Source organism: Etheostoma spectabile, unplaced genomic scaffold, assembly GCF_008692095.1.
Source record: "Etheostoma spectabile isolate EspeVRDwgs_2016 unplaced genomic scaffold, UIUC_Espe_1.0 scaffold00005373, whole genome shotgun sequence".
In the NCBI taxonomy this organism is placed as follows: Eukaryota; Metazoa; Chordata; class Actinopteri; order Perciformes; family Percidae; genus Etheostoma; species Etheostoma spectabile.
The window spans coordinates 55,001-69,465 of record NW_022603256.1 but is presented as its reverse complement, the minus strand read 5'-3'; the positions used below and the strand labels follow the sequence as shown (position 1 = coordinate 69,465).

The window sequence follows — 14,465 nt, the reverse complement described above, 5'->3', positions numbered from 1 at the left end:
CAAACAATGTAATAATATGTTGTCTTCATCCAGCTCCATTCAAATCATGGATGTGTTATATGATATAGCAAATCATTTATGTTGCAATTAATCAATGTGTCCGTTACATGAATGATATTAACAAAACTATGTGAAGTGATGTTGGATATTACACAATAACATGACTCCAACATAGTAGCAAAGATAACGTATGTAGGTAATGGTCTGAGCCACTGGGAACTGAGAATATGTTTTTAGGACGTTAAACTACAGTTCCAGTGGGAAACTTAGACTTGGCCATTATTTCTGCCTGTTTGGAAGTCTAACAATAAACACTATTCTTAATAATAATAATAATAATAATATATTTTATTTATAACGCACTTTTCATTCCAAGGAATCTCAAAGTGCTACACAGGAGAGTAATAATAATAAAAACAATCAGCACAAAAATGCCTTTCTGAATAAAAAGTCTTCAGTTCAGCTTTGAAAGTGTCCAGGTTCTGTAGTGCTCTCAGGTCCCTCGGGAGCTGGTCCCAGAGCCGTGGTGCAGCGGAACAAAAAGCTCGGTCCCCCATAGTATAAAGCCTTGTGGTGGGGACCTGAAGGAGCAGTTGTCCTGTTGATCTGAGGGTGCGGGGGGAGGGTTTCAAGGTGATGAGTTCTTGTAGATGTGATGGTGCATGTCCAGTGATACATTTTTGTGTAAGCATGAGGATTTTGTAGTCGATCCGGAATGAAACAGGGAGCCAGTGCAGTGAGTATAGAATGGGAGTTATGTGATCATATTTTCGGACTCTCATTAGGACTCTGGCAGCACTATTCTGGATGTATTGAAGCTTCTGGATATTTCTGCCAGACATCCCAGCGAAGAGTCCGTTACAGTAGTCCAACCTTGTGGAAATAAGGCATGAACAAGTTTCTCTGCATCTGGAAGAGTTAGAAGGGGGCGGAGTTTGGTGATGTTTCGAAGATGGTGGAAGGAGGTTTTACAAATGTGTTTAATGTGATCATTGAAGGTCAGCTGGGGGTCAAACCGAACCCCTAGGTTTATGACTGAGGAGGAGGAAATGATGAGCTGATTGTCGAAGATGAACTGAGAAATGTTACCTAAATCAATATGTTATTTAGGGTTGGCATCGTTTAGAGTTTAATATTTCTGATTCCTATTCTTCCTTTTGATTCTGGTTCTTTGAGGGATGGAGTAGAAACGGGTCACGTGCTTGTGTCACAGATAAGAGGAACCTTTGATTTGGATTCAACGGTGATTTCTTTAGAGCGCTGCTTACTGTGCTCCATGGCTGCAACACAACAAGCTCCTGGAAGTACAGCGGTCGCTACGGAAACCAACACTTACGTGTGTTAAAATTTGGAATCAATGATCAGATCTGAAACAACATTTTCCAAACAATTCCAATAAAAAATTAAAAAAAAAAACTTCCATTGGAATGATCATTTTTCAACAGGACTCCAAGTCGGAGCCGGTCCTAATGTGAATCACTCGTGACGTTCCATCACATGCGCCGTGTAGAAGTTTCTAGAAGTGGGCCACCAACAACCACTTCGGTTTGTAATTGAATGGAAACTGAGCGGATCGTGGACACATCCTGCCGTGCGGCTCGCATGTGTACACACATGTGGCAGGCAGCCTGTAAACATGTCTAAATTAAAGGATGTCGGCCAATTTTCCATGATGCTAAAGACTCACAGGAAGTTGACTTAAGCTTCCTTCCTGGCTTCAATAAGCAGAGGGAGAGGCGACCGCGGTTACATCAAACTGACCTCCAAACATCTTTGACTTGTTCCTTCGAACACCGTGCACATGGCTGCTCTGCAGACAGGAACGTTATGGGATGTATACAGACAAGAGCTCATATTGTCCCCGTGTCCCCTGTCCAAGGTCAATCATTAAGCTCTTTTAGCAGGTGAATAAGGTGAACATGAGGCAGCACTCATTTCCTGTTGAGGACAGGCGAACTTAAACAATGAGGAAAGAACAGTTCATAAAAAGAAAAAGGTTTTTAATATTCAGTGCCAGATACATGGAGGGTATGACTTGACATGTTTGTTAGTGGGAATATCTAACTATGAGGAAGACATTCTTTTACAAAACCTGTTTCCATTGAACAAAACAACGTGTTCTGAATACAAGCACGAGACTTTGGCTGAATAAATTAGTTTAAAAGTGGAAAAGAAATTGAGGATCAAAATCAAAAACGTTGTGATCAAAAGACGGCGTGACTGCTTTATTATTACCGTACATATACACATCTATTTGTCAGGAAACTTAACTTCTAACACACACTTTAATGTGCAAAGTTCACCGTTTGTTCCAGAAAGTTGTTTGGACCCCAGTCAGTCCCGTTGGCTTTGACAGCTTTTATTCCTATGCATGTCTTTTGTTTTTCCTCCAGTATCACAGTCCTGCCCATTCATAGCAGCCACGGCCAGTTTGTTATGCCACTCCACGGGGGGGGTATCATGTGAGACAGTGATGTCAACAGTCATCCCTCATACTGGGACCGAGCCCCAAGTAGAACTGGTGCGTGTGCTTTGTGAAGTGCTGAGCTTAGCAGCGCGCTGAGCGGACAGTTGATCTGCCGTGGGGTGCTGAGCACGGCAGGAAACAGGAAGTGGGAATATGAAGGTCAGAAAGCCCAGGAGGGAATGTTGTTTGCATAGAAATAAATGGATTGTATGGTTATTTGATATGGTTGTGTGCGTGTGTGTTTGCACTGTTGGAATGGCAATCACATGCGTAGAGGGCCCTTGGCATGCATGAGCCCGAGCAGTGAAGACATTACTAATTCCCTAATTGTGAGAATTAAATATAATAAAGTCTTTCCTTAGCTTTGTGGAAGACTTTCATGAATTTAGGGGGCGTTTAGAGGTCATTCCTAAATAAAATAAATAAAATGAAATTGCACATCACATTGGAGCATTTTCATCACTAGGTCTGTGTCTAAAATGTTGGAAAAGCTAGAGCAGAGAAGAAATAAATTACACTCAAAAAGAGGAGACAAAACTTGCTAGAGGGGACGAACTACAGTCATTAGATCTGAGAATTTTTGAGAATATTTTTGATGCTCACATTGATTTTACATTCATTTGGCTTAGGTGGAGGCCAAACAGCTTGGATGTTGCACCTAAGCCTTATAAAAGATAAGGAAACCCCAGGCATGAATATTAAAAACAAATGAAAATCAAAAGGTATGGCTGATTTCAATGTGCCTCTGCAGATTGAGAGATTTCCAAAGAAGGACATGGCTAACAACCATTTCAGGCTGACTGGCAGTTGGCCCAGTGACGGACCTCCTGGCTGAACGGGACCCCAGTCGCTTCAAGCTGCAGCCATGACATGTTCACTGACAGTCAGGCCAACACAAATGCGTTCGCAGTATTTCGCAGCATGACAAAAAAAAAAAAAAAAAAAACTGCATTCCACAAGTGAGCTAAGCCTCTTTCATCACAGAGGGTTGTGGAAGCAGCAGCATGTTATCTGGCCTTTCTGAGCTCCGGTGCCCTTGAGCAAGGCTCTCACGTTACATGACTGTTTTCACACCTAATGATTGCAGTTTGTCCCCAGTGGACTTTTTCAGCAAGTTTAGTCTTCAAGCTTTTTGAGTGATATTTATTTATTTATTTATTTATTATCTGGTTAAGCTTTTCCAACGTTAGTCACAGATATGGTGATAACATTCCAAAAATGATGTGAAAAAGAGATGCACAACTACCACAAAGAGACACAACCCGACAACAAAGAGCCGCCAAATGACCACAGACACCAAAACAATCCAAAAAAACAGAAATGACCCGAAAGAGACAACACGAGGGCTGACCAATTTTGTGAAATAATCTAATTGCGATTTTTTTTCCACCAGCATTGCAATTTAACATGAGATTATTTTTAAGCTCTTTGTCTTCTTCTCGTCTAGTATGAACAACACAAGATTAGATTAGACACACTGGTCTTTCCTGGAGGCCGGGCCTGTGTGTGATGAGGAAATGAGGTGGTGTATTCATTTCTATGAACCTGTTATTTACTTCAATCACAGTAGTATGATGAGCACTGACCAAGCCTGGGGGACACATTCATATGACAGTTACAAAGATTACAGAAATATAAAAACAAATATGCAGCTTATGTGTGCTGGAGTTATTTCCTCGTTCTGTTTTAAAGTACGTTCATATGGAGCTAGCGTTATGCTTTCAAACCTTTCGCTGAGCGATGCCTGTCGGGCGTTCTGCTCACTTGACAAACTGGTGTTGGGTATTTTAGCCATGCAACCGTCGTAGAAGGTTCGTGGTGTTATCCCCTGAGGTAGCAACGTTAGCAAGACAGGTTTTACACAATACCTGCAGCTGCTCCTCATCTCACACGAGTGACACACTGTTCCTATTTGGGACTAAAGTTCCTGTCGAGCCTGAGACCAGTGTAGACCAAGGTCCGCCGTGGCGTTACCTAAAGTCGATGCTGTCCCTGCAGAGCGCAGACTGCTTTGCTCTCGCCAGTCACGTGACCAAGTCGCAGCCTTTGCGATAAGCAATATTATTTCAAATGCGATTAATCGTTCCCCACAATACAACGACAAACACATGCAAAAATCCACAAAGGGACACAACACGTACGGGGAAAGTCTTCCACTAAGCTCGGGAAAACACCACAGTTTGAGCTCAGGCTCAATCACCGTCTCCAAACTTCAGACAGAGAACTCAGTTGTTACCACATTTAACCTCTGGCAGCGTTAGGTAAACAAAGGATCCTGCCTGGGTCTTTCATAGTCCTTCCCATCAGTCGTATTATATGTTCACCAGGTTGATAGCTGGGCTTTTAGAAAACGGTGACATCACAAAGTGGTCAAGAAACGCGAGCAGTCAGACGATCAGTCTGTGTGGAAACGAGCGCAACAAGAGGCAACAACTGTCAGGACGTAAATGCCATCCCATTTAGAGACGGAGAGCCCGGACAGCTCCTCTACCACGGTGCATCCACGGTTATCATAACCAATGCAGGAAGTTGCTCAGACCCAACCAATCAAATTGTTTCAGAGGACTTTTGAAGGTTGCACATTTCGTATGGGTCTGTCCACTAACGCTCTGCTCGCTCTACACTGGATCAGTGGGGCTGTGCCTACACCTCACCTTATTGGAAGGTTATGGGGGAAAAAACAAACTCCCACTTTAATTACTGTTCCTGTACAAATGGTCTCGGGGGGGGGGGGCTGGTCTATTTCTGACTTTAGGCTTCATGTGACGCATTTGGATGTAGGGATAAGAAGGAAGCCAGGTCCTCGGCACACACTCTCACCCACACAGAGGTTTACAAGCCTGTGTGTGTGTGTGTGTGTGTGTGTGTTACAACAGCTGTAAGGCCATGATGCTGAGACAAAAGGAAACCCTCTCCTGTCAAAGGCCACAGCAGAAGCCCAGGGCGTCCTTTGCTTCCTGTCTGTGTAAAATCTGTGCAGCGAACAAAGAGAAGGGGGGGGCAGGACCCAAAAAAGGGTGAGGGAGTGATTTGGTTAAAAAAAAAACGGCGACGCTTAAACAGCGGCTCCATTGTGCAAGCTCCCAACACCTCCCGTAAAAAGAGCTGCAGCTCGCTGGGTGTACTCTGAGCAGCGTCTACCTGGTTTGGCTCATTTTCCTTTTTACGTCAGAATTTCACTGGGTAGGACATGTTGTTCAGCTGTAAGCCTCGAGAACTACAACGAAATACTCCAAGGCCTTGAATGTATTATATACAATTCATCTTTATTTATAGTATCAAAGCATAACAAGAGTTATCTTGAGACACTTTACAGATAGAGTAATGTAATTGTAAACGGACTGTTTTTAATATAGAGCTTTTCTAGTCTCACCGACTACTCCAAGCGCTTTTCCATAGTACCGGATCCATTCACACACACATTTATGCACTGTGGCCGAGGCTGCCGTTCAAGGCTCCACCTGCTCATCAGATACACACTCACACTCCAACGAGGCAGCATCGGGGGCAAATTGTTGTCGTTTGGCTTATTTGATACTTCTACGTCTTTTTGAAAATGGCCCACGCACATTTAGACTGGGCCACCCAAAAAATTATTTCTGCCTACGTCACTGGTTAAAAGTAGAGGTGCATCTATAATGTAAGGTTTAAAAAATTAAAATAAAATAATTGGGGTGCCTGGGTAGCCCACCTGGTAGAGACCACGCCCATATACAGAAGCTTAGTCCTGGACGCAGCTGCCCCGCGCGGGGTCGGCTCCAACCTGCGGCCCTTTGCTGCATGTCATTCCCCCTCTCTCGGCCCGTCATGTCCTATTATAATAAAGGCCGAAAAACACCAAAAATAAATCTTTAAAAGAAAAACTTCAAAGCAGCAGCTCCACAAACCAATGGTGACGTCACTGCTGCTACATGCACTGTGGGTAATACCTGCAGGTACCAGAGGAAGGACACACCATGTTGTGTTTAATCCAACATCAGTTTCGCTGGATGGCTCATTTAGATTGCGAGGGAGCAGTTTCCTGCACGACGCCAACATCTGTTATATGTGTTGGTCAGTTTGTCGGCTGGACAATCGGAATTTGCAGCAATAAAACTGAAGTGAGATCAACAAAAGAGAAATTTGATACTTTTTAGATAAAGAAGATGGTGACAAAGTTTCCTTTTGGGGACACGATCCCTGACACCCATACAGTTTTGGTTCAATTCGAATACATGACTCGTTGCACCCCCATTAGACACAGTGGAGCAGCTACACTGAGCAGCCATCAATATTTAAGCAAGGCCTTTATGCATGGCCGCTCAGGCCTGAATAAATCTGCCCTGTCACCGTTTCCCTTCTGACTCGTCGATATGGACCTACAGCACACTACTGCGGCCTGATCAAGAGCCCGATACACCAGGACCGTCGGGCTACATCTCCATCGCTACGGTACCTCATATCTCATCAACATCCTGGTATACTGGACAGAAACAGGAGGCAGCGTGGAGACTCCGCCCACTGCTGGATGTTGCCATGGTAACATTAGCAGCTTTAGTCTCAGATAACGACACGTTGTGACCGATAAGACCCAATCAGGAGGAGAAGTGTTGGCGTCAGTGTTGCCAAATGTCTCCGTTTGGAGCCGTCGAGACTGAAACACAACCCGCAGATTCATAACCAACACGGGTCAGAAGGGTTCCTAATGCCTCTGGGTTAGGGGCTCGGACCCAACAGAGCAGGGGGAATGAGAGGGGGAAACATGGCAGAAGATATTCCTTTTTAGAAATGTAAAGCAGCCTGCTCCATCCCACCATGCCTGGCCCTATCAGCTTCCATGATGAAGCTGAGTGTTCAGCCATCAGGGAGAAGCAGCGGCACTCAGTCTCTTAACGCCCCTGACGGGACACTGAGTGACTCATTGATTGCTATGAAAAAGCCCGTGGCTAGTAGTCAATTGGTACAGTGGAATTTCCATTCCACATTTCGATCTGGGCGTGCAGACTTTAATGCTGGAGAGGAGAGACCACGGTCACCACGACCTTCAGACCCTATCAAACGCCCCAGATTTCAGATGCCAAACAGTGCTGCCTCTATGAATGTGAGCCAACCACAGCTGCTAATTAAACCCTGCTGTCTATCAGTTGATGGGGCACATTCAGTGTGTAATTCAGTGGTGATGAAACTGTACGACATACTTGCCATGAAGAGCCAATATATTCGGACCAGGGAACACAACCTTGAGACAACATGAGACCAGCTTTTCATCACTTTCTACTCGGCGGATGGATATGGGAACAGAGATAAAAGGAGCAAGGAAGGGATATTGCTTTTCGCGGTTTTTCATTTACTATAAGTGACCGGAGGCAGTGATCGGGGACAAAAGCACCGTGCTCACATTGAGGGACATGCTGGACAACGTCTTGTTATTCAGACCCCAGCGCCTACCCGCGTCCTCAAGACCTGACCCAACTCTACTCAAGCTGCCAAATTAGAAACCCTTGACTCAACCAAAGACCCCAAATGGACATTCCAAACATTTCCATTGGAATCATCATTTTTTGGAAATTGGAACTGGTTCTCGATGCCCAATCCTAGACCGTAGATATCAGATAACAGATGAAATAAAGTTAGGTTTGGGTGTTACATGTGTCACGGCATTACAGATCCTGCTGTGACATATGTTTGCAGTTAGGAGCGGGGGCCTATCAAAGGGGAAAGACTCAGTTTGGGTGTCAGTTTTTGATCCTGACTGACTATTGACTCATTAACTGTGTTTGTTCTACCTTTTTGCAAACTGCTTCCTGCACTGTTAGACTGGAGATTACATTTGACTTTATTGTGCACATGAAGGTGCTTACTCAACACCAGCACACAACGTTTGCAATCCAATGTGTCAATCTGCACCAAACTCTAGCAGGGTACAAACACGACAGATGAACGCGCAACAGTTCCAGACGTTACACAGAGTCCTCCCTGCATTGTTGAAATGCATTGCACACTCGACAACGTGAAAGTTGGTGACTGGTGACAACTGGGGGCCTTCTAAACCCCAAAACCCCACCTCCCCCACCTCCGTCTGTACTGTATGTTTAGGTCTTTCTATGTATTGTTTGCCTAGCTGTAAACCAAGTGCCCTCTGGGGATAAAAATAAAGATGAAATTATTCCAACTGATGACTCATCCTCCGTCTCTATTAGCCAAACACACAAACCAGGGCTGGGCACGCTTTCAATTGTTTTAGAAATACTTGTGGTTATACGATACCTGGCCTCTGGTACCAAAACCTCATATTCCGAAATAAAAACATATCCACAAAACATATTTTTCATTGACCCAAACAAGGCAAAACTCTACATTGTTAAATGTCCAAACACAAGCTGTGGTACAAGAGCTCAACCGAATAACACAGTGTACAATGGCAACGTTTGATAGAAAATCAGGTCGAATACTCAAGATTATGAGTCTGGCCAGACATTCTATATATTAAAGAATGCATTGACCCAGTCCTGTGGTGGGCCTAGGCTAGCTGTGTTGGTGCTAAAGCTAAGCAAAAGAACTTAGGAAAAGAGCTGAAAGATGAAATATTAAAATAAACGCCAACTATTCTGATAATCAAATCGGTTGGAGTCATTCTTTTATGAAAAAAGTCTAACTTTTGTGATGTCAGTTTGTTAAATGGGAATATTTTCTATTTCCTTCTTTCCTCTGGGACAGGAAACTGAATCTCTGTAGTTGGGGACAAAACAAGACATTTAAGGACGTCACCCTGGGCTTTGACATTTCAGAGACCAAACAACTAATCCATGCATCCAGAAAAATAATCCAGACTATTAAACCTGAGAAGGATACTGATATGTCATATCAGCTGATAAGTAACAAATGTCAGATGTGATTAAGGTCATTGAGAAACTGTGTATAGGCTACAGATTCTACAATGCCTCATGACCTGCTCCATTTCACTCTTTAATAACCAAATGTAAAGGTTTCTTAACAGATGTTTGGTAAGAGAAAATAGTTTTTTGCCTAAATATAAATCAGTAGCGGTGGAACGGGCCCTAGTTTATCCGTGCCTGTGTGGATCAACACTAGGGGTGGAACGATTACCGGTGGGACTTTAAAATATCCTCATCACTGGGAAAAAAGTTGCTGCTAAAAGGCATCAAATACCACAATAATATAGAAAACCGTGATCATTTTGGTCACTAAACTTGAGGTTACATTTTCATACGGTTACATCCATAACTCATGATTCGGAATGCATGGGAACCGTGGATTCATTGCAAAGTTCAGCCTTGATATTAGTGTGAGATAAATGTTTAATGTCGCTGTTACTTAAAGTATGGAGGCGTGAACGCAGCTGTGGGTTCATGTGAATGGGGCATGTTAAAAGCCATGATAGACGCTCATGGGCATGGGTACTCCGGATAGAGAGCTCTGTCATATCCGATTTTATCAGATATTATTATCAGATATTGGTAGTGGCTTACATGGGAATGGGGGGGCTTTGAGCCGGGTACAGGGCACCGCGAGCCGCTGGTCATTTGGGCCGATATTGCAGTTATGCGGCAGTGACGGTTACGTTTAGGCACCAAGCCAGTAGTTAAGTTTAGAAAACCACTCTGAGGAACACACATTCTGGGGTGAAAGTCCTTTTTTTCCTCAGGAAAGCAAACTGTTATTTTTATGTGCTGATGTGAAAATTGATCCCATCCGTGACTCAAAACCGTGATCGGATACAAGTACCTTGAGTTTGGTGATCCGTTGGCCAGCCCTAGTATCTGCCTCAAACTCCAAAATATCAGTTGGGCTCTTTCAAAACTTCTGAAACAAAGATCACATTTAAGTACTACACACAGTCAAGCAGCTCCATCTACACCGCCCCTCCGTCTCATGCTGTTATCAGCTTTGTTATCAACTACGATAGTCATTGGCTTGAACTGCATCAAAGAACTGATTTTCTGATTCAGAAAAGACACTTGGGTCCCCACAGCATAGCGGTCTGACTGCATTTTATGAATGTCTTCTATTCATAGCTGGATGTTTACAGTGCAGAGCTCTCTCTTCCAGAGTGAGTAATTCATCACGGTCGTGATGTATTAGCCAGGCTGCCGCTGCCAAAAGCCACTTTGAACTTGATCAAAATGTAACCTTGACGATTGCTAGCGACTCGGGGTCAGATAAACACACTGTAGGTGAAATTACTCTTTATAATCACTGGCTAATAGGACATGATGGAAACTCCTCGATGCCAAACTCAAAAAAAAAAAAGTCCCAACCTGACAGATGTTGAGATATTTTGCAATGTTGACCAACTTTAAAAATGTCCAGATGTTCCCTACAATCATAGGGCTTGGGTGCAGCACCCACGTTGTTAAGCCTGAATGGAATATAAATGTGAGCATCAGAGCGAACTTAATATCTTTTCTCAGATTTAATGATTGTACTTGGTCGCCAGTGGACTTCTTTAGAAACTTTTGTCTCAAAGCTTTTAGTTTTTTTTTTTTTTTTTTATGAATTATAGGCTCTGGCTTTCCAAACTTTTTTTAAACACATGATCCACAACAAATGTAATTTAACATTTTTTTTGGCATATTTTTACACATATCAATGTCTTGTGTGAAGACCCCTAACCTCTACTGAAGAAAAACTCTGGTAGTTGCTCGTTTGAGGTCCTTTGGTGGAAGAAGAGTCATAAGACGCCACTTATGCTATATGGCCCAGGTGTGTCAACACAAGATAACACTGTTTCTCAAACTTTGTGGCCACAGTCTGGGGAAGACATAACCACGTCCATAAAGTAATGGTATGGTCTGCAGAGCCCTGACCTAAAGCCACCCAACACCTTTGAGATTAACCGTGAGCCTGAACAAGAGGATCACCTGACCAACTACAACCAGCTCAAACTGCTGTGTACCTTTCATAAGCTTATTGTTCATAAAGTAAACACAATGACAGCGCAGCATAAAAGTATCAGCTGTGCACATGTAACCAGGGCCAGTCATTTTGATAACCTCCGACTCTGAGCCATAGCTTCTGTCTGGACACTGGAAATGCTACAGGGAAACAGAGCAGCGTGCAGGCTGGCTGGGACTCTGTGACCTAGAGGGAAAAGCACAGGACACACACACACACACACACTCACACTCACACTCACACTCTCTCTCTTTGTGGGGACCTGTCACTGACATAATGCATTCCCTAGCCCCTTACCCTGACCTTAACCATCACCTTAACCCTAACCTAATTCTAACCCTAATACCAAGTCTTAACCCTTAAACAGGACCCCACAAGTATACTGTAGGCCTAATCCCGGTTTTTGGACCATGGCGCCATGCAATAACTGTTATTACCAAGACTTATCCTCCGTTATAAAGACACTGACTATGAGCGGTAGAGACACCGCGGCGTCATGCCTGTCTCACAACCATGTGGGGGGGGCTTACCTTGTCCAGCTCGTCGTGCAGCTCCGACAGGGTGGGTCTGATCAGTTTCTCCCCCAGCGGCGCTGATGTCTGCCGGTAAAAATCGATGTTGGGCACGGCATCGATGGTGTTGTGGCCAAAAGTCCTCAGGTAATAGGTGTTGGTGTGGGTGTCATAGTGATAGTGATGCTGGCCGCCTGTGGACGAATGCAAGCTGGTCTCGCTCATCACCGTGTCCCCGTTCTGCAGGCTCTCAGCCGGCGGCGCCTCCGGAGAGGCCGCGCTCCCCGCTGCGCTCGGATCCGCGAAATTCACCACCCGAAACCGGCCTTTGGCTTCCTCTCCGCCGACACCTGGATCGGCACTCGGAGCCTCTGGAGGAGCGACGGGGCTGGTCTTATCGCTGGATGGGACAGTGGTGGAAGCGTCGGAGCTGGGGGACTTATCTTCATTGGCGCCCGCTGCCTCAGCCACAAGGTCCACCTGGAACCGGCTCTGGCTGGGCGTCGGACCGGGCGGCCTCAGCCCACCATCCGCAGCTAGAAAATCCTGTTCCGGAGCGGCGTTCTCAGTCGGAGCAGATGTTGTGGAGGATGGCGCTGACATGGCACACAAAAAACGGGAAAGCCGTGTGGGTAAGAAACACGGTATGGCCCACGAACTAACTGGAGGAAGTGTGGAAGCCCGGGAGCCGCCCCCGTGACAAACGGACAACTGGCTTCCTAATTTCGGGTAGAAGCCGCTGCTCTGCCTGCAGCTCCGAGCCGAGTGGAGTGGTGGATGATAGCTCGCTAGCTGTCTCGGAACATGAGGCTACGGTCTACAAACTTTCGGACACTCTCCTCCTTCTTCTTCCTCCTCTTCTTCCGCGGCAGTAAATCCAAAATACCCCGGTAACTTTCACTCGCTCGAGCGCTGGACTAACCCCGTCCACCTCCGGTCTTTGTGTGGTTCAGGGCAGGATGCTGTTGTCGACCTTGCTGCACCTTCTCCTAGACTCCCGGGGCTGCCCTCGCTGCTATTATACACACTGCAGTTGGCATCACTGAAGGGTGGGCTCGCGAGATGTCATCGATCGCGTCTCTTTTTTTCAGTCAGAGGGAAATGTCGCGAGAAGATATCACATTTGACTAAACAGCAGGCGTGACGTTCTGCTCTCGTGGAGGGAAGAGATGGGGACTGCGCCAACTCCGCCGTGCTGTGTGTCTGGAAGCTTCCTGGCTGTGGGGACTACACGTTCATAACGGACCGAGAGAATTCAGTCTGTGGCTGGATCAACACCTCCCTTGTAGTAGTGTTCTGTGTCACCATGAAGGCCTTTTAGGGCCAAACCGAGTTTGAGGATTGGTTAACCACTACATGCCTGAGGCTATAAGCCCCATATGAGCACACTAACAAATGTCTGAGAAAGTGCCGTGTGCACATGGTCCTACAGCATTCCATGTAAGCTAACCTCTGGAAACACTTCAGAGACCGCTGTTACCAGAACAATACTGTTAAATGCTTTAAATGCATTTAGGCTTTTCTCAATTGTTTGCTGTAACGTTTTCTTAAAGCACACCTCACTCTCTGCACACACACTAATCCAAAAACACACATACACAAGGCAGAACCACAAATCTGCTGCAAAATGAAACTGCCTAAAACAATGGTAGACTATCTCAAAATGGTACTATATGTTCAAATTACATCAGTCATGGCGTGTTTGCATGTTCCGAGTTCCCCTTAATTAATCCTCTCTCTTTCCATCTGTGTGCATCCATGTCCCAGAAATGCTTGTTCCGAGCTCTGGGGAGTCATTCCCCAGAGTCCTTATGTTCTTTCCCCCCCAGCATGTCTCCTTGGATCAGGGAGGCTCCAGAATCCTGGTTGCAGCTGTCGCCGTGGTCCTGCTACACGTCCTGCGATGCCCTGCTGCATCCTCCTGTGGGCCAAGACAGACCGGCTCACCTGTGGCCCTTTAGTCCTAAAACTCTGATTGCTAATTGAACAATTGTGCAACATGTGTCTTCACATGCAGGGAGACAGAGTGGATATGGAGGACATTTAAATGTAGCATTGTGGTGCCTGTGAACATAAGAGATTTTATTTAAGAAGATTGTGCCAATTGTACAGAATTGTGTATAGTGTTTCAAAAAAGGTGTGGTTTAAAACTTAAATCTGAGTGTAAAGCAGGAAGTGTGCTTGTATTTCATCAGAGGAGAGGAGAGGTTTTCAAAGTCCCTTTACTGGACCATTTTCAGATAAGATACATAATCACAGAAAATCCACATACATACAACAAGACAAAAGCAGACAAACTAAACAGTATTTGAAACTAAATACTATCAACACAAACTTTGTGCTTGTTCCAACTCTCCATCCTCCCCCACAGGACATAACATCCCCTACAGCCCACAAACGACTGAAAACCAGCAAATTGTCCTTCATCTGGTCATAGGAGTGCTCCACCCTCAACCGGGCCTTGGCCAGTCCTTCCAGCACCGGCACCGGCTCCACTACCCGCTCCCTGATCCTGTTCCTTCCTCCGGGAGCTTGAGCTGACAGCACATTGACCTATTGATCCCACTGACTTAATACTAATATAATAAGAC

At 45.1% G+C, this 14,465-nt stretch overlaps 1 protein-coding gene across 2 annotated transcripts in view; it reads right to left on the bottom strand.

Moving 5' to 3' along the window:
* slc12a2 (solute carrier family 12 member 2) overlaps positions 1–12,908 on the bottom strand; it is a 62,427-nt gene extending 49,519 nt beyond the window's left edge. Inside the window, exon 1 of one of the 2 annotated variants that reach the window (XM_032507979.1) lies at positions 11,893–12,908. In XM_032507979.1, coding sequence (XP_032363870.1) covers positions 11,893–12,477 — 585 coding nt within the window. In that variant the 5' untranslated portion in view covers positions 12,478–12,908. The remainder of the gene's footprint in view (positions 1–11,892) is intronic. The other variant, XM_032507978.1, reaches the window with a different exon arrangement.
* Between the last annotated feature and the right edge of the window lie 1,557 nt (positions 12,909–14,465).